The sequence below is a fragment of the Heterocephalus glaber genome, unplaced genomic scaffold, assembly GCF_053883595.1.
Source record: "Heterocephalus glaber isolate CG9 unplaced genomic scaffold, H.glaber_assembly_v1.0 deba00000122, whole genome shotgun sequence".
Lineage (NCBI taxonomy): Eukaryota > Metazoa > Chordata > Mammalia > Rodentia > Bathyergidae > Heterocephalus > Heterocephalus glaber.
Window position 1 is genome coordinate 65,855,893 of NW_028258138.1, and position 25,635 is coordinate 65,881,527.

A 25,635-nucleotide genomic window follows, 5' to 3' on the forward strand; every position below is an offset into this window, starting at 1 on the left:
TAAAGGGACTGGAAGGAGGGGACAGATTCAAGTTATACAAAGCCGCAGAAGTGACCAAACCAGCAATGTATTAGATGTGAAGAGGGAGGCAAAGAAAGAGAATCAGAAAGCTAACACCCTGGTTTTTGAATTAGGCATTAGGCAATACCACTCACTGAGATAAGGCAAAGATGCAGATGACCAGCAGTAAAAACACTCAATAAATATTTGTTGCTCATCCTCACTTCCCATTGAGTTAGGTTCCTAAGAAGTATATGACATCACACTTGTGGCACAATGGTCCATTTGTGTTGCCTGAAAAGACAATTTTGCTTGTAATTCTATAGGTTTGTTCAATTTTATATTTTAAAAGGGCTTCAACAGTGTTTGTGAATTTCTATAACCATGTGCTTATAACTCACCAATCTTGAATGATGACTTGCTTTACCGAACTGGCCCACAACCTGGCAAAATTCCATGCTCCCAATACCACCACCTCTGGCACACTTCTTAACTTGGTAGATACCTGTAAGTCCCTCTATGATGGGACCAGAAATGCAGTTCCAGGATGTACAGTTCTATGGAGAGTTGTTCTCTCTGGGTGTGTACTTCTATCCTTATTTGGTGCACTTACTGCTCTGGGACCCTACTGCTTTGTCATCTACTGCTCTTCTTGGAAGTGAGGGAAGCAAAATGATATTTTGGATTGAAAAATTTGGGAATAAACTGGGCTTGTTTGGCATGTATTGTCCTTGAACCAAGCTTTGGGAGGCTGCAAAGGTTCTTCTCTGTTTCTCCAAGGGGGAAGTCTCTCTGGCCTCTTTCCTTTCCACTCTCATGTGCACAGGTTCCCCAGCCCAGGACAGCCATGACTCGGAGGTGAGTCAGACTAAAGTAGTAGTAGACTAAACTACTATCTCTAGCCTCCTTGATCTCATGGCAAGGGGTGTTGTGTCTCCCACAACATTCTTTTACTTATTTCTCAGTTTGTTTGGGACCTAAATAAGTAAGTGGCAAGCTATTTATTAGCCCATCAGTGTTCCAGCCTGGGGAAGCTACTGACAAACTAGGGTTGAGTATTTTGTTAGTGTTGCAGTACTAGAAGATTGAACCCAGGGGTGCTCTACTACTGAGAGACACTCCAAGCCCTTCTTTTTTAAAATTTAGAGAGAGGGTCTCACTGGGTTGAACTTGTGATCTTTCTGCCTTAGCTTCCCACATTACTGAGATTACAGGCATGTTTCACCACGTCTGTCTGGTTAAGTGCATCAATCTTGGGAAGGAAGACACTGGTCGATTACAAAAGCTAACCACTTGCTTCTCTCTTTTAAAACCTAGCCGATTTCTTATTGAAAAGTAAAGTCATAGATACTGATAAGTACATGAGGAACCTACTGTTCCTACTATCTCTAAAATGATACCATAGTGGAGGCCTGTTCTTCTATGGTTTATTGGACTGAACATTTCAAAATTCATTTTTAATGCATTCTACATAGGCAAGGCTAAGAAAGATTATTACATATCATATGCAGCATGCTTAGTGTAATTAAAATAATAGATGTCCTTGCTCAGAATATTGTTATAATAAAAGTATGGCTTCATAAAAGTGCTGCACAGAGAGATCCATTTTATTCTTTATGTGATTTTGGAATAGCTCACAACTGTCAAAGGACTCTTCCAGTTTTTATTACCTCAAGTTTCCAGGTTCTGAAAATATTAATAAGACTTTTTTTATTCTTATATCACTAATAATAAGACTCTTTTTAATTAGAATCAATGCAATAACAATGACAGTGACCTAGGAAAGAAAATGTCACTCATTTAATCTTCCTAATACTGAGAATAATTGTACAAAAGAATAAATTTTGAATGGAGGATACAACTTATAGGTAACATAGGTATGGATTAACACTCTACTAGACAATAAATATCTGGTTCATCCAAGTAACATCCCTAGGAGTTACTGGCAGTCCCATTTGGTGAATGAGAAGACAGCCTACGGAGGGTAACTTGTCCACATTCACATGGCCAGTAATTTGGTAGAGTAAGAATTTGGACCTGGGGCTATCATGTTCTGAACCTCACTCTCTGAACCCTTCTGCTCTGATAAATGCATTTGAATGACTTATTTTAGATAACAATGGACTGCTACTAAGGAAAAATACCATCAAGGAGAGCATATTGGTAGCTTGAAAAGTAAATGTTATATATTTTTGCTATTTATAAGGTACCAAAAAAAATGGCACAACATGCAATGATATGGTGGCTATAATTTCACATTAGAAGTCAGAGGGGCTCAATTTCTACTTGTGCCACTTATGTTGTTACCAGAGCCATGATGTTCTGCAGACTCTCACTTATGAATGTAGATGCTGACACCTGCCTACCTATTTCACAGGCCTGGTGTAAATGTAAAATGAAATTATACATATGAGAGCACTTTCAACATCTAAAATGATCACATTCATTCTTTTTTATTATTATTCCTCACATGTCATGGAGGGAGAGAGATTAGACCTGGGTTAGAGTTGAAAGTCTACCACTCACAAGTTCCTTAATTTTGTGGTGGATAATGCTTATGTTTTCTGAGGATTGCTTTTGTTCTTCTACATAGACATGATATCAATTATCCTGCAAGGTTAGTGTGCAGTAGTGTAACAGGGCAGCAAGGCAGAGGGTGCAGGCAATAAGAAAGGCATTTTGTGCAGAGAATTTAGAAACAATAATAAGACTGATTTAAGTATGTACCAGAAGTACTATATTAAATTGTTAAGTAATGTCTATAATAAAGTAAATATTCCTTATCTCTCAGGCATATCATTCCCATTACACCTCCCTGTATGATTGGCCACAGTCAGTGTAATGATTATAGTGAATTTATATAAAATCTCTAGAAGAGGCAAGGTATTCTTTAGGTACTCAGAAAAGATCATGGTTCTAGTCCATATGGTGAAATTATGGTGGAAAATTTTGATACTGTATATTTTTACTGAATATTGCCTCCAAAGGTATCACAATATAGTGGTACCTGGGTTCACAAATGCTTTTATTTGCAAACAATTTGGTTTGCAAACAAAGTGTTTGGCAAAACTTTGTTTTTGTTTGAGAACTCTGCTTTGGGTGACAAACACAACTGTGGCCACCTTTGCCACACAAACAAAAATGTGGCCATCTTTTCCAGAATTGTGGAACAAATTCAGTTTGTGGACCAAGATACTTCTGTAGTTTAAAAATTCTAGCATGTGTTTTTATTTATGCCTTTCCAAATAAAAGAGTATAGTAGTCAGAATGGAGACTGGATAGGTGTAACTATGATAAGCTAGAAATTGTGGCAATAGTCCGCAGTGCCTTATTCCACACTCAGCAGTTGTTTTCAAAAGGTTTCCTCATTACTTGACTATTGAATCAAAGCACTGAAGAGTCCAGTTAAATACAGATATATTACCTAAACACAAGAGGTGTCTCCAGGCCCAGCTGTGTATTCTGAGATTACCTCTGCTCCCTCTACGTAAATTTCTACCAAATGAAAGTGTGGGCCATAGCAATGGCTGAGTCTCATGTTCTCCCCCAGGCCCTAATCTGGTTAATTCTGGACACCAGGATGAAGCTAAGCTGAGTGAAAAGGGAGATAAGGAGAGGAAAAAGAAGTTGTAAAGAGTGACTATGTGAACCTCTTTAGAGAAATAGCTGTGGAAAAGCAGAGGTGGGAAGATTTGCTTGTCAATGGGAGAGGTGGTATGTTTGAGAGTTGGGAGAAGATTTTGAGAATTTCTTCAGGAATAGGAGAAAATTCTAGTATGGAAAGAATGCAATAAAAATTAATAGCCTGTATTTATTGAGCACTTACTATATAGTAGATATTATCCTAGGGATACTGAGTACTGGAGTGAGACAAAACTCCTAAGTAGACACTTTTGTGCACTGTGGGAACTGAAATTAAGATATTACACCTAGAACCTGCAATGAAAGGACAGACTGTCCCTAGGCCTGGTATCTAGAAGAAATTAGCAGCAATACTATGGATAAGATATAAGAAACCAGAAGTTTAATCTCATAAATTTTACTAGGCTTATTTAATGGAAGAGCTTTCTGGCCAGTTCTTCAGCTCTTTGTAAATTCCAGGACCTCCCACCATTTAGAAAATATATTTTGCCTGTAAAATGGCTATGTGCAATGCTATAGGCCTAGAGCAGAGAAGGACTGTCCAAGAGAAGTAAAACAGAGAGTCCATCAAATCCAGCTTGTGAGCTCAGCAGGAACAACCGTTATTTCTCTCTAGTTTAGTGCACTAGCCTCTCAGTGCCCCCAACAAACATCTGTTGGCAACTGAGTGAATTAATCAGTGAAGAGGTGGTGGAAAAAAGTGATCAGTGCTAGGACTTCTTTTTTCAGTGGTCCTCGGAGTCTGTTCATTACAATAATCTCTCCAGCCAGAAATTCTTAGCCACCCTGATCCCCTTACCTAATTTCAAAGCCCATGTTCTGAAAAAGAAGAGAAATCAATTTAAATAATGGACCATTTTTGTAGTAAGGAGACTAAAATGAAGAGAGAAAAATGATCCTGAATATTTTTCTACATGTAAAGCTTTTGTCAAGCCAATCTGTTCCCATTATTTGAACCTGGAAAATTCATCTACTTAAGAAAACTATGTTTATGTATTTTGAATAGGACAACTGGCATGATGACTAATTTCAATATAAACATGATTGGTTTTATGAAGTTTTTGATTCCAAAGGCAACTGATATTAGAATATTCTTCCTGATTTGTAGGCAGAGTCATTTATAAAGTTTAGAGAAATGTTTGGGTTTTTCACCTATACTTTCAGTAAAATTAAGGTCAGGCATGTGCTAGGTCCTATTGGGTAGGGCACAATGGATGTTGGCTTACACTCAATTTTTCACATAATTTATTATGCGGTATCTTTTAGGTTCTGCCCATTTTTCTGCAAAAGCTCACATTTTCATGAGTCTAAAAAATTTTCTTCTGTCCTAAATTACACTTTGGGGACAGTGAAGAAGGAGCAATGTCAGACTAATTGCTCCAATAATAATAGGGCCCAGGTGCCTAGCTTTGATCTTGGGAACCATCTGCATGCCAAACCACTTTGATGTTTCATACAATGGAAGCATAAATATTTTCTATTTACTCCATGATTGGACTTTCAGAAATCTAATTAAGCTGAAGGTCAATTAAGAGAAGATGAAGTCTTCACTCCAAAAGTCACAGAAGAGGTGGAAGATGACGGCATGGTTACGTGTAGATAAAAGAAGATAACTAACCTAATTATAAACTTACATAAACACCCAGAGAAATTGCCTTTCATGTGAAAAAAGGACCTAAAGCATTTTATAACATTGAGATCATTAATGTGTCTTCGAAACACACCCAGTACTGGAAAAGAATAGTAATACTGGCATTTCAAAACTCTATTACTAAAAAAAAAATTGGAGACAGCTAGAGATAAAAGCACTTCACAGCTCATCAAATGCAGTCCCTTGCTCTTAGAAATGAGGACCCTAAATGTGGGATGTTTATTGGATTCTTCCAGTGTGAAAGATTCCACTGCTGTTTCAGAAGGCAGAAAACCTGGAGCAGGGCCCTGGAAAACAGCACATTGCAGAGCAGACAGCTCTCTAAGCCTCAGTTTCCAAATTTTTAAAGTAGCATTGGTGATACTTACCTCATAGGTTCACTGTGAGCATTAAAAACAAATTTAATTAACTATGGGGGTGGGTGGGTAATAGGGTTGAAATTGAATAACATGTTAAATGCAGGTAGCAACTTCCCAAAAGAAATTCTACCATTAGGTAACATCAACATAATGAAAAAGAAAAATATAACAAATGTAAATTCCTTAACCCCAAACTGTACATAGTAGGTACAAATAGTTGAAATTCCTCCTACTCCTTCCTCCTGAGGCCATGGGCTTTAGAATCAAATAGACATGAGTCTGAATCCCTTTTCTTACATTTGTTTTTTGTGTTGCTTCAGATAGACAATTTTAGCATCCTAGGCTTTAGTTTCTCAAACTTTGAAATGGAGTGAAGTATTTATATCTCACTGAGAAGTAATAGAATTTACAGGGACTCACTGGCACATACATGAGTGTATGGAAAACATAAGGTAACAAAATGTAACTCATCAGAGCCTAGAACATATTTTCAAATGTGGGTTAAGGTGTGTGTGTGTGCTCACACACGTGTGAGTCTGAGTGCCTGTGTATACCTATGTATGTATATGTGTTATACAGGATTTGGGTGTGAGGAAGTGTAGGTATGTGTGAAATGCAGATAAGAGAAGAACTGTCAGGATATTCCCTTATCTCTGTCATTAGCCACAATTGTGTGATGTAGAAATTTGAATTTGAATGATACAAAAGGCACTCCAAACTTAAGGTAAACAAAGTCTGTTTCTTCCTTTGGTGGGTGACACACATCTTATAGATCCTCTCTCCCTGTCTCCCCATTTTGAACTGCATCTAAGGAGTTTTTCATCTGAGAAGTTCAAAGTATGCCCACTTACCTATGCAACTTAGTGAAATCTTTCTTCCTAATGTCCATACTTTGAGACAAATAGATAACTAAAAATTAACTTATTAGGCATCCCTGTTAGCCATCAGGGACAGAGAGTATCTGACCATAGTTGCTTGAATTTGTTCCCCAGGGCAATTAATTAAATAGCAGAGGATAAGCAATAATCTTGGAGTATTTCCTTTTTTTTTTTTTTTTTTTTTTTGGTACTGGGGATCGAACTCGGGTCCTTCCACTTGCAAAGCAGGTGGTGAAACCACTGAGCTAGATCCCCAGCCCCTGGAGTATTTCCTTTTGACAAACAATCCACTGAGATAGCAATTCTTGCAAAAGCAGATCTAAGCTATTGTTTTTTCTGAGATAATATGACCTTGGTATCCACAAAGACCAGAATAGTAATCACCAGAAATGCTCCTGTTGTCTGAATATATATATATATATATATATATATATATATATATATATATATATGTATGTTATATATTAGTTCTGCAATCTGAGTAAAAGACAGAGGATATTTTAAATGTATTATGGGTTATATTTAGAATTGGTGAAGTTGATTTATCAAATTCAAAGGCCAAGTCCTGCCCCTGGATGTGTCCAGTGCATAAATGTGCATCCCTGACCGGAAGAGCATATGTTTTAAATGCGATGCTGCCTTGCTAATGGGATCTTTAGGAGGTGGAGGTGTGCCCTGGACATAAGTCACCTGCTGCTGCCATACTCACAGTTCACAGTGACCTTGACTTGTTTGACGTCAGCTGAGGAGACCTCATTGGCTGCTTTGCACTCATATTTGCCTGACTGCTCCCTGGTGATGCCAAGGATTTCCAGATATTCTTCTTCTCCTTCAACTTCTCTGCCTGAAAAACACAAGTTTGCATGACTGTTTTTTTTTTTTAAGTCTAAAATATGCTGGAGATTGCCTCATTATTCTTTGTAAAAGCAATAAATTCACATTTTAAAATAATTTGTCAATGTGCTTTGTCTGAGGTCAGGTTCTACAAAAGGAGAACCCCAAGACAAAAAGTCTTGTGAAAGTGATTAAGTAGGGAGGGTTCTCAAGGACGACTGCTAGAGGAGTGGGAAAGTGGGGTCTATAAGGGAAAGAAGCCAAGCAAAGATGTGATCATGCCATGCCAAGTCCCACAGAGAGGAACTTGGCTCAGTGCTTCAAGAAGAAATGGGGACAGTTGTGCTGATCACAAGCCAAAGTGCTGGAGTGTTTATACATTTATATCTGTCAGTCACTGGTTAGGGTTTTAGAGCAAGGTAGCAATGGGGGAGGTGCACTTGTATTGTATAGCACTCTGAGGGGTCATGGGTGAAGCACTACCATTATCAATTACATCTTTATCCCAAAGTGGCTGTTAGAAGAAGTGGCTTCCTTTTGAGAAACCACCACTCCTCTAGAGTTTATGTGGAATTCTTTTCACAAGGATCATGTGCTAAATCCTGTCTTGCAGTTATGGTTTCCTTGTGATCTGTCATCCTTGGATGACATGATCTGGTGATATACAGGCAAAGTGTTTTGTGAGAGACTAAGACACCTTTGGCTGTGAGTAGGGAGCTAAATATTATTGGTTTTTAACAGTTGGGATTGAGGGCATAGAGGACCTGTTTGGAAAGATGTACAGAGTTAGCTGTGTCCATTTTAATAAAGAGGGAAGCTTGTTTAAATTTCCCCCATGTGGGGTATAATTAATTATATGACCGTTTTGCTGAAGAGATTGAAAGAAAAAAGGATGGAGAAGTGGAAGGAGAGGGAAAGAAAAGTGAGAAAGAGAGTAGAGAAAAAAAAGCCTGGTCAGCTGCAAGAGCTACCCAGAGCTTGGCTAGAAAGGTCTATTGAATTTAACTGTGGTTACATGGAAGCTCCCCTTGCCTCCCCACAAAAGGTCTGCTCCAGTGACAACTGGATTGGGATAGAGCATCTGGGAAGTTATTAAAGAACACAGTCCTGCCACCATGATGGAATTTTACTCCTGGTCATCTTACACTAAATGGTAGCAATCACTAGCTCTCCTGAAATGCCAAAGCTGCTTCCCTTTTCTGGAAATTCCCTGATGGCCAAATCAACATAACAACCAGACAGCATGGATCTGAATTCACTGTCTAAATATGTCAGCCATGCCTGTTAACTAGGCTGCTAAAGGAACCTAGGACTTTGATAACATTCTATAGCACAACTGGCAGGACCACTGGAAAGTTTTAAGTCTCTGTCAAGTGTCAGGATCACTATGATTCTTTTTGGTACTGGGGATCTAACCCATGGGTTATCACTGAGGTACAACCCAAGTCCTTTTTATTTTTATTTTTTTATTTTGAAATACAGCCTTGCTAAGTTGCCCAGGACAGGCTCAAAATTGCAATTCCCTTGCCTCAGTTTCCCTCAGTGTTAGAATGACAAGCACATGTCACTACCACACCCAGAAAAATCAAAAGTTTTGAGGAAATTTCACAAACCCAACAAAAAATAGGGCAGTAGTAATATAAAATTATTCAGCTTTGAAATTCTGCTCATTATCTAGCCCTGCTTCCACTTAATATGTTTTAGAATTGGTCTATGGTGTAAAGTGAATATTATTTATAAAGTGCTAATTTTGTTTTCTGTCTTTGCTTTCCCCTTTCTCCTTCCCCATATTAAAGCAAGAAGTCAGATTTGATTTTGTCTTACAGAGTGTACTATAGTAGAAAAGAAAACCAAAGTCTCAGATGACTTTATAGGGTTAACTGGGTAGGATTTGGACTTGGAGTTGAAAAAAATCTTTTGAGTATGAAATGTGATAGAAAAATATGGTGAATGTTTAAATAAAAAATTATAGTAAAATAATCTCACTCAAAATCCTACTCTTCACTTCAAGAATACTTATTATTCTTTCCACTTTCTGAAGCAATTCTAAAGTCCTTCTTCACAAATGTCTTCAGTTGCACGATCATGGCTGCCTCAATGTTCTGGATCAATTAAAAACATGGCACTGGGCTGGGGATTTAGCTCAGTGTTTCCGCTGCCTGCCTTGCAAGTGCAAGGTCCCAAGTTTGATCCCCGGTACCAAAAAAAAAAAACAAAAACATGGTCACTTTGATTTTGTGGAAGAGCCAGAAGATGTACTGTGCCAGATCCAGTGAATAAGGTGGATGAGGACACATCATAATGTTTCTACAAGTCTGCCTTTCAACTGGATGGCACTCAGCAGCAGTATTCACTATTTTCAAGATCATCCCTTGTAAAGACACTCTTGAAAGAAAACTTCCAGAACTGCTTCAGAAAGTGGCAAGAATGATGGAACAAGTGTGTTTGAAGTAAGAGGAGTATTTTGAAGAGGATTAATGGCAATGTGTCTTTTACTGTAATAAATTTCTTAAATTTATAGTCCCTGTATATTTTATCATACCTCATATACATGTGTCTGTGGACTCAGAGTCATGGCATCTATTAGGTGCCAAGAGTTAAATGCCCTGATGACTAACAGCAATTTTGATTATTAGTTTTTATTCAACAAGCTGAAGTAAGTGTAAGCTAATTAAAAAATGAAGTGTAGAGGTGGAATAAATAGCAAGATAGCATTATTGATATTGATCATTGGTATATTACAATAAGAAAAGTTAAAAATCACTCAGAATGTTTTAGTATTTCTTGCCACCCTCTTCCATAGCCATAACTCTTATACTAAGATAGGGACAGAGTTTTTAGTAGAAGAGAGAATAAGAAGAATCATAGAGATGGTTGAAATACTGAATTCTTTTCAATTCCCATAAAATTATTACAAATGGTGGGCCCTGGATCACTACTTCCTATTTTTAATAACTTAAAAGAATAAACTAGTTACAGGAGAAGGAAAGAGGATTTTAGCAGCACCAACCAATACCTGACCAGTTTGATAAGATGTGAGGGTAAATACTAAAATGAATGAAATAAAACAGAGCAGCATTTATTAGATTTGTGGCTTGGGATTCTTACAATGCCAGTATATGTGCCAATCTCATTTCCTGATAAGCAAGTAGGAAAACTCATCCTCATCAGATAAATTTATATCTCATGTCTCTAGGAAGAATTTTGAGGATGAAAGGGGAGCTTTTCCTTAAATTATCCCCATATTAGGCAGAGATGATTTTTCTTTCTTTCCTCCTCCTGTGGCTGCATCCGTCTGCATCCAGCACACAAGGTTGCAGAAGAGTCCCACTAAAGTGGAGGAATCTCAGGGCACAAACTAAATTCAGGTAAGAGGAACTATGGGATCCTCTCTCATCCTCGCAATCTGGCAAGAATTTAAAATACTGAGTAAGACCCTTGGGATCTTGTCATTTTTCTTTTACTTACCCCTGGGATCCTCTTATTGAAACTCTTTACTTTCACTGATGTTTCTTGCTAATTTTTCTACTCGAATCTTCAAGAGACACCCTCACAATTTGTTATATGCACTACTTCACTTAAAATTTTCTCATTAATCCAGACTACTTTGGTTAGAAGCTTTTCTGTTCCAAAACACTCAGATTTATGTTCCTTGGGGACTATGTCTTACTCTTAGTAGTCCCATGCTCCTGCACAGGGTTTGGCACAGACTAGGTAGTCAATAAATGTTTACTGAATTAGCTTACTATTGCTAAAATGCTCCACAATTTATAGGCCAAAAATTATCAGTGTGATGGTATGGAGGTGAGGCCTTGGGGAGGCCAGTAGAGCCTAAGAATGGAGCTCTCATGAAAAAGATTAGTGCTCTCATAAAAGAGGCTCCAGAGAGCACCCATGTCCCTTCTTCCATGTGAGGACACAGGAAAAAGGGGTCGTGTGTAGACCAAGAAGTGAGTCCTCTCAGACAAAGAAATTTGCTGGTACTTTGATCTTGATTTTCTATCATTCAGAACAATGAGAAATAAGTTCCTGTTGTTTGTAAGCTACACAGTTTAGGGTATTTTTTATTATTGTGGTCTAAATGTAAGGGGACACAACTGAACAGTGTCAAGAAAGACAAGCAGATACTAGAGTCACATCCAACACTTCATATAGCTTCAGAGAATGGAGCTGAATATTGGAAGGTGACTGAGCATTTCTGCAAAGGAAGCTACCACAAGAATCCATTCCCTTTACATGACCCTAATAGAGTACCACATTGCTGGGGTGTGCAAAATACCCTTCAATTAAAATCTGGACACACTCACTTCTGGCCTGAGGTTGTAACTGCTCTATGGAGTCATTGTTTCAGAAACCAGCCGAGCCTGCTAAGGAAACAGGCTGGATCACGTGCTATTCCTTTCTATTATTTTAAGGCTTGGAAGAAGGCATGTGAATTCTGAGTTCCCAAATCCTACAGCACACTCAGTTTCTCCTGCTCTTGTTCCTTTGGCTCAGTGTGTTCGTGTGCACCTGGGCACATGTTCTCTAATTCTTTTAGGTCACTCTATCTCTTTCCACAAGGGGTCCAGTCACCATTTGTTCTAGTCTTTCAACCTTAAGAAAATACTGATGCCAGAAGCTGACACCTAACCTGACGTTTGATTTTTCTGAAGGACTTGTGTTACGGTTACACCTTAGGTCCTTCTCTTTCAAGTAAATATATAGATATATAAAAATATATATTTACTTGAATGCAAATTTCAACATTTACTGTTTTAAACATCTCAACCAATTTCCACAGGCTTGCTCATATTACTGGGTGTTGTATTTATTCTGGGCTCTAGTGTTTAGTTAAAAATCTCCCTTTGCTTAATGCGGTTTTGTGTCCTCTGGCAATATTAAGCTACCAGGCTAAATAACATCTCCTCCTCCTCAGTGTCTGCACCTTTCAAGCTCTTTCACATAATTAACATATCCCTCTTAGTCACTGTTTATTCAAGTTGTACATATTAGTTCCTTTAATATTTCTTCATAAGTCAGAAAGAGGAGCCCAGAGCTAATAGCAAAAGGATAGTGTTCTCTTTGGTGTTCCCAAAGTGGAGGCAAATCAGTCAGGAATAACTTTAATTAAAGTGCTGCCTTCTGAGTATTATGCCTTCAGAAAGTGATAGCTAAAAAAAAAGAAAGTGATAACTATAGTTTGCATACAAAATATTGATTTATTTAGATTTCAAATATCAACCTGGTATATGTAAGCAAATAGTCATTTGGAATCAAATACACTTCTATGGTCGTTTCCCCCTATTTCCTTTTCCTTATCTCTTTCCTGTTCTTCCCTCCATCACACCTTTCCACGTTATGGTTTACAACTAGATGTCCCCCTAACGCCTCATGTCCTTGTAGGTGGGGCTGTGGGGAGGTGGAATACTCATCACAGGCGATGATATTTATTAGTGGATTAGTCCACTGATGAGTTTAGAGCTGGATATGATGCTGGGAGGTGAAGACTGGTGGGAAGAATGGGTCACTGTGGGTGTGACCTGGAAGGGTATATACCCTTCTTTCTTCCTTGATCCTTTGTGCCTCCTGCCATCATTCCATTAGCAAGTCTCCTCTGTTATGGCACACTGCCTTGGAGCCAGCCGACTATGGATTGAAAATGCTACAAACTGTGAGCAAAAAATAATTTTCTCCTACTTAGAGAAAATGTCAGGTATTGTGGACGTCAGGTTATTGTGTCTCAGCCACAAGAAAATAGCTAAGACACTCCCCCTCTTAATCTATGTATTAGCTTCCATTCTTAATTTTTAGGGAGCATCATACAAATTCACTAACCTCCTAATATTTTCCCTTTAAACACAGCAGGCTTATTTTTGAGAATTCCCCAGGACATGACAACTTGTCCTCTGTTTGATAATTTTAGAAATTTTTAAGTAAGACTACTTCCCTAATAATCTTTACTGCATCTGTTTTTTTTTCAGTTTATTTGAGATGCAAGAAAGGTAATTTAGAAACATTTCTAAATTTGACTGCTTGGGAATTTAAAAATGTCAAATTCTAGAGACTCTTACATATGAGGAAGTGGACAAATCATTTTTGTTATTGTCCTGAAAATAATCTTAGAAATGTAACATCTGAGTAGATCAGTCTTTTTTTTTTTTTTTCTGAAGGGAAGATATGTTTGAACTGGTGTTGATATTCCCTTTTCTCACCCAAATTTGAATATTTACTTATAAGTGGCTGTAAACACATCAACTACAAACAAAAACATGAATACAGTTTAATAAGTAGCAAGATTTGGGATTTATCTTGCATGGTGCATGTATATTAGCACATGTGTGTTTGTATGAATAGGTGTTTGGAAATCAGAACAAAGAAGGTGAGCACAAGGAAAGCTATGAACTTCTACCTATAAAATAAAAGAAATGGGGATTAGATCAATAATGCCATTTGAAGTCTTCTGGTCGAACTTCAAATGCTGTAACAAGTGTCTGTTCCTACAGTACATTTTGTGCTTTTGTTCCATTTCCTAAGCACATGCTTACATATTCCACATTTTGCTCTTTTCCCTATTTTTTTACACAGCACATTCTACACAAACATCCTAAGAAAAGGAAGAGGGAAAGAATACTAACTCTAAAAAGTTTGCCTACAATGACATTTTGTTTATATCTCCAGCCATAGCTCTCTCTCTAGGTCCTTTGAATTTTTCATGTCAGAGCTTCACATTCTACTTGAGAGACCCTATCTTATTTGACAAGGTTGTTGTCCACAGGTGGAAATCCCCTCCATCCTACTGTTTATCACCAAAAAGGAAGGGCGAGGACTGGCAAGTGACTGAAAGAAACTAGGCGAGGAGGCAGACAGATGCCAGAAACAAGAATCATAGGAGAACAAAGAGATAAGGGGAAGAGCAATGTATTCAAAGGAGTAAAGGTAAAGAAAATAGACACAATACCATAGGAATGAATTTGAGGAAGAGTTAGATTAGAGGAATAGAGATGAAAGGAGGTAAGCTCTTTACAGAAAAAGACATTTGACTATTAAGCATTTGAGCCTCATGGAAGGGGAGAAGTGGGTACTCTGATATAGTAATGTTACTTATTTGAATAGTCAGACATGACAGGGTATGAATTATGCAAATTGGCCTCATGCCTTCTTCAGCCCCAAAGGGTGTAGTTAGTTCCCGGAAACCAGTGACAAACACAATGGCAGGGAAGATTCACAACTGGGTTTGGCTCAACGAATGAGCATGGGCCAAATGAAGAACACCCTGGCATTATATTTCCTGGCATCCAGACAGATCCAATTTATTATGATTTGCAATTTGCTTTCACATACAAAAAATTCGCTAGCTGACATAGTTTGAGCTCAGCATCCCACCTGGAGCTGTCATCTATGCATCTTTTTTTTTTTAAGAGATAACCATAGAAAAGATAAATTTATTTATTTTTTAAAATTTTTTTATTTATATATTAATTGGTACATTTTAGGTATACAATACATTTACATTTATCATTGGGTGTTTGTACATGAACATGATGTATCCTAGTTCTTATTTTTTTCCCCATTACCTGTGTGCCCTTTACCCCCTCCACCCTTCCCTATTTACATAGACTTTGTTTCCATTTTTTTTTCTTTCTCATAGTCTTTCCTTTCCTTTCTTCCCTTTCCCCTTCCCCTCCTGCCACCCCTCCACCTTTGGACCTTTTCCTATTTCAAATTATCATTTATTCGTTTCAATCATTTTCATCCTTATTTACACTTTCAATTTCTCACACCAGAGAAACTATTTGGTATTTACACGTGTGTCCTATCTATTTCACTTAAGAATATGGCCTCAGTATGCATCCATTTAACTACAAATGTCTTTCCAGTCCCGAGCCATAACATCCTTTACTGGGCTCATACTAAGTTATTATCCTGTACTTGATCCCAGTATTTAGAAATTATTCTAAGCTTCTTAAAGCTATGCTTAAAGTCAAGATCCCTGTTAGTTAGTTCTCTTAAGGGAAGTATCTTGAGAATAGCTGTGGTTACATTGCAAGTCTACCCCACTGTAGGTACCACATTTGGTTTTGCCCATCAAAGTAAACCCACTGTGCAGTACAATGTTGGAACCTATGGAAAGTTTAGAAAATAGTACAGAGTGTCTATTGAGTGAGCTACCATTTAGTAAACACTTGCTAAGCACTGTGCTAATACACTGACTAATAACACTAAAGATAGAGTATCTCATTTAATGTACAATGTGAAGTCTGCTTACAAATAAAGAACACAGAAATTCAGGTTCCGAGTGAATAAGGAACTTTCCCAAGTTTATAATGTTACTAAGAGAGAGCTGAGGTTTAAGCCAGATCTGCAGACTTCTGATGTCCATGTCCCTAAGTGGATACACCTTCTTTTATCCCTGAATGCCTGGGACATGCTAGAGTTCACTGAATTCTTAGTTCTCTGAGTCCATTCTACTTCTTTCTTCTGATTATAAAATGTGAGGCCGAGGTAAAAAGACAGGCTTCTTTCATGAGGTTCATTCACTTAAAATAACTTCCTTATTGAGAAATTTAATAAGTGAGAAAAATTGGGATTTAAAAATTTAGCTTCTATTTATTCATTTTTGGAAGCACCTCCATTAGTAATATAAACCTGTAAGTGCACAAAAATGCCAACATCTAGCAAAGGAGCTACATGATCAGTGAACAATAAAAATGGACTTATCATCCTTAGGAAGGATCTCCAGGAAGAAATGAGCTTTCAGGTAGCAGAGAAACAAGTGCGGGAAAATCAGAGCTTGCAAGTTGTAAAAGGGTGGCCATCTCATTACCCTGCCCAAAATGAGGTCTCACAAAAGAGAAATGAGGATCCTAATGACAGGAAACCCTCTGGGGTGTGAGGGAGGCCACACCCCACAAAAACCCTGGATATGCTTTGTTAGGTATACCTTTGATGTCTGTATCATTTAAGCCTTTAGGCACCTACAAAGTATCAAGTTTAACTTTAAAAATTTTCCTTCCTTCCTTCCTTCCTTCCTTCCTTCCTTCCTTCCTTCTTCCCTCCCTCTCTCTGCCTGCCTGACCTCCCTCCCTCCTTTCTGCTTCCCTCCATTTCTTCCTCTTTATTTTTTTTTCCCCCTGGAGGAAACATGGTGTATAAGCATGGAATCTCATGAAAATTCTGTCCATCTGAAGTCCTTTGTTTATTAACACTATTAACTCTTGATGCCAGTTTCTTGGCACTGAATTCTAACATGAATTGCCATAAACCTTCCTGTGAATTATTAGGAAAGTGGTGATGTGTTCTTAAAAGGTGTCAAAAAAATCACCATCAACACTGTATAATTGATAGTGGCTGCCTGGAGGATGATGTTGAGGAATCTGTGCTCAGTGGGAGAGAATGATAATGTTCCTTATAAGAGGAAGAGATGGGAATGTGAGCCACATACTTGAACCTTCACCTGGCCTGGCATATCCTGTAGCCTCCTTGGGCTGTCTCAGTGTGATGAAATACCTGCTAAATGCAGCATGTTGGGTGGAAGCTAGTGACTTCATGGATGTGAATGCAGTTGGTACCACTTGGGAAATTAAAGAATGCTTATTTTGGAGTGGGACAATGACTTTTAATTTTGATAAGGTTCATTTCAAGTTCTCTTGGAATATAAGTGCACAAAAATAGGTTGATAAGAGATTAGGGATAAATATAGATTTAAATGTGTAATTTACACATCAATGGTAATTCAGACCACTGGGGCATTTCTGTGGCTTAGATATGGTTTGAGTGTGTCCCCCAAGGATACAAGTGGGATGCTTGGTCTCCAGAGTGGTGGTGTTGGGAGGTGGTGTGGAGCCTATAAGAGATCGGGTCTACTGGGAACTCACTGTGTCACTGGGGACACTGCCTGTGGAAGACATTTATGTATTTTTTGTGGAACCCTGGTTGGTTTTCTCTAGAAGGTTTCTATAAAAGAGAAAGATTTACTGCTCCCCTCTCTCTCTCTGGCATCCTGTCTCACAGAGGGATCTCATTCTTTAGTACATGCTCCTCCTATTATACTACCCACCATGACCTGATGCATCAGGAGGAGTCCTCATCAGAGCCACTGCAGTGCTATGGACTTTCATCCCCCAAACTGTGAGATAAATAAACCTCTTTACTTTATGCATAAGCCAATCTCAGCATTTTGGAATATAAACATCATGTCATAAAGTAAGCATTCATTGTCCCACTTCGCTTTTATTACATGAAGCATGTGGGGTAGGAGAAACAAAGAAGTAAAGTGGAAAAAAAGAAAAAAATAGTGCAAGATAATTTAGAAGAGCCATTTGAGAGTAAAATAGAAGAAAGAATTCCTGCAGATGTTGATTGTTTCTAGACTGCTTCGTAACAGGGGAGACAAGGCAAGGATTTGACTTGCTGGACAGAGGCATAACAACCATAATCTTTTACCATTGTCATCAGAGCTGCAGGGATAATACCCAGCCTGTCATTAGTGACTCTACCAGGGCTGAGGATTAAATATCAAGAGAGATGAGAGCAGCAGTTGCTGTTTTCAAGAGTCACATAAATCAATTGGCATTTTGTAAATGAGTGTGTTAAACTCAGCAGGGCAATTGCATTGTGGAAAGATTACTAGGCAGAGTTTTGTGGCTGCTAGAAAAGCCTTTGAAATGTAATTAAAACAAAGGATTAAAACCCCACTTTGCCCTGCACTCTTTCTTTACAGGTTCTGGTATTGTAGTGACTTCATTTGGGCTCACCCCATAATAATCTTAGCTCCCCTTCTTCAGAAGTAGGTAAGCCTAGTTCTGAATGAGCTGCTGGATCCAATTTGGAGAACTGTTCTTGCTTAAAGTCAATATATAAGCAATGAAGAAAGAAGTTGGGGTGAAGATTGAGGGTAGGAAAGAAAAAGAAATGGTTTAGGTATGAAGTAAAGTAATGTTCTTGTAATGTTTCCATTGGACTTAAGGTGAGCAGCCTTTGGGAGTGGCTCAGAAATTGACACAATGATAATACAGGGGTATGCGGCTTCTTGATTTTAGATGAAATTGTATGAATTAGGGATTAGCCTATCAATATTCATTTTGGGTTGCAGGCTTTGGTTTAAGGGTACTCCTCAGTCCTGGCCCAGGGGTTTAACTTTTCTGTGAATCAGATGGATCCTGTGGGGGATGGAACCCAGCTCTAGTTCTAGGAGTCACCTCCAGGAAGAGTGGGAGCAAACATGAGCGCTCCTGCCTACTCTTGGAAGCAGTCACTCTCCAGTGCAGGGCCCATATGCTCCTGGAAGGCTAGGAGGCCAGTGGACAATAGGAAAACAGCAGCGATTTGTCTCCACTGCTATTTACCTTTCAAGCGCTTGACAGGCTGTCAGGGCAAGTGAGGGTCGCTAAATTCATTGTCTTTCAGATTACTGTTACAGTCCCTGACTTGACAAGTCATTTCATTTAAAAAAGCGCTGCATGCATGATGATGTTTCCCTTACTCGTTTTTTAATGAAAACAAAGGAAGAAGAAAAGGGCACCACAGAGGTTTCAACAGTTGAAATGAAGAAAGTTCACAAGACCTTCTTGGCCTGGTGTGTGAACATTCGAGGGATGTGTCACAGACTTCTCTCTAAAATGGCAAGTGAAGGAGAAGGCTGATGCCAAGGGCTCAGTCTGAATGGCCTGTGGACTGAATGATGTTTTAATGAGGGGAGAGAAGGAAGACATAACATCAGTTATTGTTTCTGCTGTATTTGAATACGGAAAGAATGTTCAAATGGAGATCCCGTCTAAGCAATGAGATACAAATGAAGAATAAAATTTAAATTCACACATTATTTCTTTACCTGGTAATTTATTTTCTGAGGTCTTTAAAATCTAAGGAAGATAACCACAGGCAAAAGGTAAAAATTAGTCATTGGGAAAGGAGTGGAGGGGATGGAGAGGGATACTCTAAATGCCGAGTAAAATTAATAATTCAAAAAGGAAATTTTTATCATAAAAGGGCTAAATACTTAAAATGCATGTGCAAGTTGGTTTCAATTTGAATAGAAGAGCATAGCTCTCTGGTTTAATTATAGTCATTTGACAAATACCTGTTGCTACTGTGTAGCAGCCAATAATTTAAACAGGAAATATAAAAAATAAAGGAAATGGAACAAAAATATTGTTCCTTACTTTCATGGAGCTTCTATTCTCATCAGGGGTCAATATAATCAAACAGCTCTGCCAGACTTGGACTTTATTTCACATTGAAATAAAAGAAGTGGCTTGAAGGCTTTGGGAATAATGTTTGAATTTTGTCCAATAGTTTTAATAGTATTAATCATATTTTCTTCAGTGATTTTAAATGCTTCTACTACTTACAACTTGATCTTTTTCTTGATTCTATTCCTTTTTTATTCCTTTTGTGTCTATTCCTGTGTCAGTATTTTCACATTATGCTTACCATAGCTTCATAATGCATTTTCGTTACTGATGTTAATAATCATTTCTCAAAATTTTCCTGAATGATTCTAACATAAATGTATTTCCAATGGATTCTAGAATTATATATGAAACAAACAAAGTAATGCAAAATGTACCAATTCCTCAAAATGAATACATTTGTTATTAAATAAACATATGTGAATTCTTAAATTTTTTAAATAAAAAATAAATATTTGAGGTTTTGATTGTATTTTATTGGATTTATGGATTAAGGTAGAGAGATACATATTTACAGTCAGGATTCTTTCTATCCTAGAAGTTACCGTATTTATGTCATATATTAGTTGTTTAATTTTCTTTATATTTTGTGCTACTTATTCTGACATATTTTATCTGTTCTTATTTCTAGCTCAAGTGTCCCTTTTGCCATAATCTGATATTAGCCATATTTAGATTATGTGCTAAAGTAACAAGTAGTTACCTATTGAATTGCTTTTTTCCTCTTATTGTGGTTGAAATCATATTGAAACAACAGGCTATCCTAAATTGAAAAAAAAATACCCTCACAATATTCACTGAAACATTTAGATTGAACAAAGTTTGCAAAATTAACTATAAAAGTACTAAATGAAAAGTCAAAGAAATAGTTTAATAATATTGAAGAAAAGAATACCTTTTTAAACAAGCAATGAAGTAAGAAACTATAAAGAAAGAAAGACTTATTTTTACTACATACAAAAGTTTTCTCCAGGCCATAAAACCTTGGTTAACACAATATACAGAGACAAGATGGAAATGTGTTTATGGTATCTATGACATAAAAGTGTCAAATTCCTCAAAAAGATGAATCTTCAGAGATAGTACGATGATCTGCTATTTTGAGAAAGCTTGGCAGTTACTACTAAAACTGAAGGTATGCAGAGAATCATTTCACTATGGCATGCAGTGATATTCACAGCTACACTGGAAACACCCACATTGTGAGCAGATTAAATAAATTGTGGTATATTCATGTAATGGAATATCATACAGCCAAAAAAATAATACATGACAGCTATAGAGTGGTAGCATGAGCAGTCTCCCAAATATAATGTTATGTAAAAGAATAAAGCAGAATAAATATGGTATAAATACTGTCACAAAAATTGTAAATGAACAAAACTAATTAAATTTTCCAGGGATGCTATGTAGTTGGAAAAATTTGTAAAGCAAAACAAGGAAAGGATTTTCACAAAATACTTAGCATTGTTGTACTATTTATCAAATTATTATTTGTGTCATTGCTGTTCATATAAATTAGTTCATTTAAGAAATTTAACTTATAAAATATAACATGCTTTCTAGTCATAAAAGAGATTGATTATGGAATACTGCGAATAGCATATTCTTTATGTTAAAAATGTTATATACACACAAAATGCGTATATTTATTATTCATAATTTTAATACATGTGCTTGTATGTGAGTGATGTCTATACATTGTTACTGTCTTTTGTCTGAGTTCTGGGATCAGTAATGTCAGAAGAGTGGGGTCAGAGAATTTTCTCTCAATTTATTCTTGTTGCATTTTTGACATTTATTACAAATTTCTTTCATAATAAAAGATTTTTTAAAAAATGTCATTGGATTAAATAGTTTTAGTACAGGACAAAGATATACCCATCCCTGTGGCTGTATCCTCAGGGCAAGTTTCTCATAATGAAAAAGAAAATCCCTGGAATTTTTCTATTTGTGGCAGAAGGAAAGACTAATTATTAGGGAAATAAGACAGCAATTCCAAATGACAGGAAGAATAGTAGCAAGCAAGTTGATATTGTATTAAATTAGAATAATTTTCTAATTAAGTGAACAATAAAGGGTTTAATAAGTATATATAGCCATTGTCTTTTCCAACCTGCTTCCTGAACTGCGCAATGGTAGCTCTTACAGAATTGTAACAGCCGGGCCTGTTCACTCAGCCCCAGCAGTAAGACTGGAAGCTGGTGGGTCCTTAGAAGTTCTTTCTCCACTGTGGACCCTGAGTGTGGCAGTACCTGTCTGCACACTCATGCTCATTCTCCTTACCTACTCTTCTTCGCCCTATGGTACACTTTAGCTGATAGTTCTTTGGTCCTCATCACTGGCAATCAGATTTTACTCCAGTTTCTAGCATAGGCTAACCCTGGGCCAAATCATGAACTTGATCCATTATTTAGTTGTCACTATTACCTTTCCTACAGGGCTGGACCTATGTACTGTATTTCTATCAGTACATAGTACATTTCTATCAATGACTTAACCACGTATTACTCTGTACCCTATTGGCATGTTCTTTTCAATCTGAGAATGTTGAGAATGATCCCAATTTGAATATCTTTAATGATATAAAATTTTAGTTTTCCAGGAAAGGGGAGGAGATTTGAGGTGAGAGTAGAAACAATTCACTCCTTAGCTCCTTTTTTCTTTAACAAATGGTGACCTTTTATGGTTGGAGAGAGCAGGTGATAACTAATATGTGTCAGACAAAAATATCAGGCTCTGAATTTTTTCCCCTGTTATAGAGCACAGAACTTTGGATCTTAACCAAGCACTTAAATGTACTCAATCATTTATACCAGAGAAAAATGTAGTTGTGTAATAGCCCTGTGTTGAAAACATTTCATCTTACACTGGGTAGCTGGCCGGTCTGCTTAGAAAGTCGGCCCTACACTTCCCATCCCTATCACGTAGTACCGCCCAGTAACCACACAGAATTACTGTCTAGAGATTCAATCGCTAATGGATTTCAACCTAAGACCTGTCAAATGCTTGTTTACAATGCTTGATAATTATGAGGCATATCTACTCATATGCTACCATCCATTTATTTAAGAGTCTTTGGATTCTATCCAAGGATCATGTATTTAAAATGCAAGCTATTTGGACCATAATTATTTCAGTACTTCCTAGAAATGGCTTCACTGAAGTGAGAGAAGAACTTTTCTATAAAGATTATTAAAACTTTACCCCTTTCAATACATTTTCTATGCATTTCATAAACTTCAGTCAAATACACTGTCTAGCACATTACTCAATATCTTTTACTAAAGGACTCTATGCACCAGATATTTCCAGAAAAAAATGGCTCTTCGGATGGATTTTTAAACTCTTACTACTTTTTTTGTAGCTATGTGAATCAATACATTTTCCCTTTTGCATTTACTTTAGAAAATTTTGCAAAAACACTCCCTAGATGTTGTGATTAGCTTATCTCAGGTTCCTGTTAGCATCTTTTCCAGTGCTTCTTAAAGTATGATCCATTAACCACCTGTTCAGGAGTCACACTGGGGGATGCTTGTACATGCCAATCCCTGGGCCCTTACACAGACGTGATGAGTCAGAATCTCCAAGGATAAGGCTCAAGAATCCATGAGTTTATAAAGTCTCTGGATGATGTTCAGGCACTCCTATATTTGGTAACTATCCATCTGACCTTAATTTTCTGATATCCAGGCAAGCATCTTTTTTCTTTTCTCGAAGGAGTTCAATTAACTCTAGCTCACAGGAGTTAGCTTGGCCTGGGATCAGTGATCAATCAAAGGAGAGATTGAAGGAGAAAAGTTAAATTATAATAAGGGAACTAATATTCTGTATTAAATTCAATTCCCTTTGCTGAGCTAGCAATTCAGCCTCCATTTGTTGGGTACTACTTTGTACCTGTCACTTGGGCTGCTTACATATGCTAGTTCATCTATTTGCATAAGCTCATTTTTTTCTCTTCCTTTAGAAATGAAGCAAATGAAGAATTTTTCCATCTCCCAGCTACTAATTATTCTAAATTTTAAAACTTTATACTATATTTTCACAGTCTCAGTTCTGTTCCTATGACTGATCTCTATCTTGTCTCCACTGAGTCACCAGGCCCAAGAAAACTGTCTTCTGGCCTGCCTGGTACTCTGAACCAAGCCTGTGTCCCACTGTCAGCCACCCCTCACTTTCCTTCCCATCCTATAGTTTACTTTGTGTTGCTTAATATGATCACCAGATTTTCATATTGTAAAAGTCACTAAGAATAAATAGGTCATGTACAGGCAAAGTTGGACAAGAAAACACACATCACTTTTCCTTGCTCCATTATGCATGAGTTTCATGACAGAGCACCTTTCATGGGTGGATGAGCTGTGAGTAAACTTGGAGAATGACAGATAGATGACCACTGACCTTTGCAAATGTTGGAAGATCCCCAAGAATACATTAATTTGCAAACAGTTGAGAAATGTAAAATTTCTTTAGATTATGTCATGTAGAATTCAGAGCCCTCACACCCCACACTTTTGTAGTTGGTTGCAGGGTTACATTGGGATCTCATGAGGCCAGCCTCAGGTGTAGCAGGCAAGGAAGATGATACAAAGCAGAGTGTATCTGTGCGGGGAGATTTGACAGGTTGCAAGGCTGGATAAATTCCCTTAAAGATACCAATCTTTAAAGCTTAATTATTTTCCCATTAAGACTCCTTTTGCAATGCAAATATTAATGCAAGTGGTTATACCTTTTATCGGCTAATGTCTTAATTTTCAATTAACACCTAAGGGATTTCTTAGCCTGCAGGCAGTCAAGATGGTACTTATGGGAATAGGTCTGAGGAATCAGATAGACTCTAGGAAGGGGACACTGCTAGGGGAAGGAGGAGGTCACAAATTCAGATGTCACTTTTATATAGCTGTGGCTTAATTTATCTAAATGTTTGGAGTAACAAGGAAGTGAGTAATTCTGAAACATAACCATTTTCACTAGTACATGAGTCTTGATGTGAGATTAGATACAGATATGGATAAATGGGTCACTATATGTAATATACATATATAATATACATATACACAGATGGTATAAAGCATATTACAAGTCTTTGGATTGGTTGGGGATAATGCTAAGTGGACTTTTAAACTTGCTGATCCATACCTTGATGAGGACAATAATGATCCAGTTTTTCAGACGATAATTGGGAAAATTCTAAGCAGGAGGTCTTGGAATACGTTCAATAAATTGCTATGTTTTCAAATCTCTTTATTTTTTTCCTTCCTTGTGTACTACTTCAAATAATGTCAGTTTCTGGAAGGCTAAACCTAATTATATCAGTATCTTTACATAACATATGTTGATGCAATTTTAAGTTCTTGGTAAAAAATTTTGCAATTTCAAGGTGAATAAAGTCAAGCACTGAAATCATCATTTTTGGCAGACGGTTTCACCTAAAGGCAAATTTATGATGCTTCTCAGGCAACACTGCCTAACCTGCTGTGTTGGGTGGCAAAGGAGACCACAGAAAAGATGCCAAGGCAGGACAGCATGAAGGAGACATCCTGAAGCAAACAAGAAGGTACAAGAGTGTTGAACAGGGAGGTCATAGAAGAAATCAAGCAAATCTTAACCACAGGGAAGAAAAAGCTACAAGGATTGCAACAGCCTAAAGTAGGGTGCCAGATACCTCCAGCTCCAGAAATCAAATCACCTTTAATGAAAGTCAGGACAGACATAGAAGTTTGTTTAGGTTGGTTGATCCTGAAATGTATACACTAAAATACTTCATTTTGATATGGTATACAATTATCATACTAAGAGGGAGTCACCTGGATTTCTACATATCTGAGAATAAATGAATAGGTAACTGCAGGAGTGCAAAAGTAGCAAGGTATAGAAAAGCTTAAGGTTTCAAAAAAGAATGGAGTGGTCATTCCTGACAATACAGCAAGAAGCTTTCATCATTTAAAAAGGCTCAGAACATGTTTTGATTTTTCTTAAACTAACAATCTTGGTGATTTTAGAACACTAGGTCTAGGCTTTAGATTCTAGCTTGTATGTTATCAAGGTACATTTGCATATCAGGTACAATGAAAATGTTTTGCTCAACTCATATATAA

The 25,635-nt window shown here is 37.4% G+C and overlaps 1 protein-coding gene across 5 annotated transcripts in view; it reads right to left on the bottom strand.

The window, feature by feature from the left end:
• Lsamp (limbic system associated membrane protein) overlaps positions 1-25,635 on the bottom strand; it is a 2,156,433-nt gene that overhangs the window by 41,208 nt on the left and 2,089,590 nt on the right. For all 5 annotated transcript variants that reach the window (XM_087208915.1, XM_004835679.4, XM_004835678.4 and 2 more), the window contains one exon: positions 7,240-7,374. In XM_087208915.1, the coding sequence (XP_087065041.1) occupies positions 7,240-7,374 (135 nt within the window). The remainder of the gene's footprint in view (positions 1-7,239; positions 7,375-25,635) is intronic.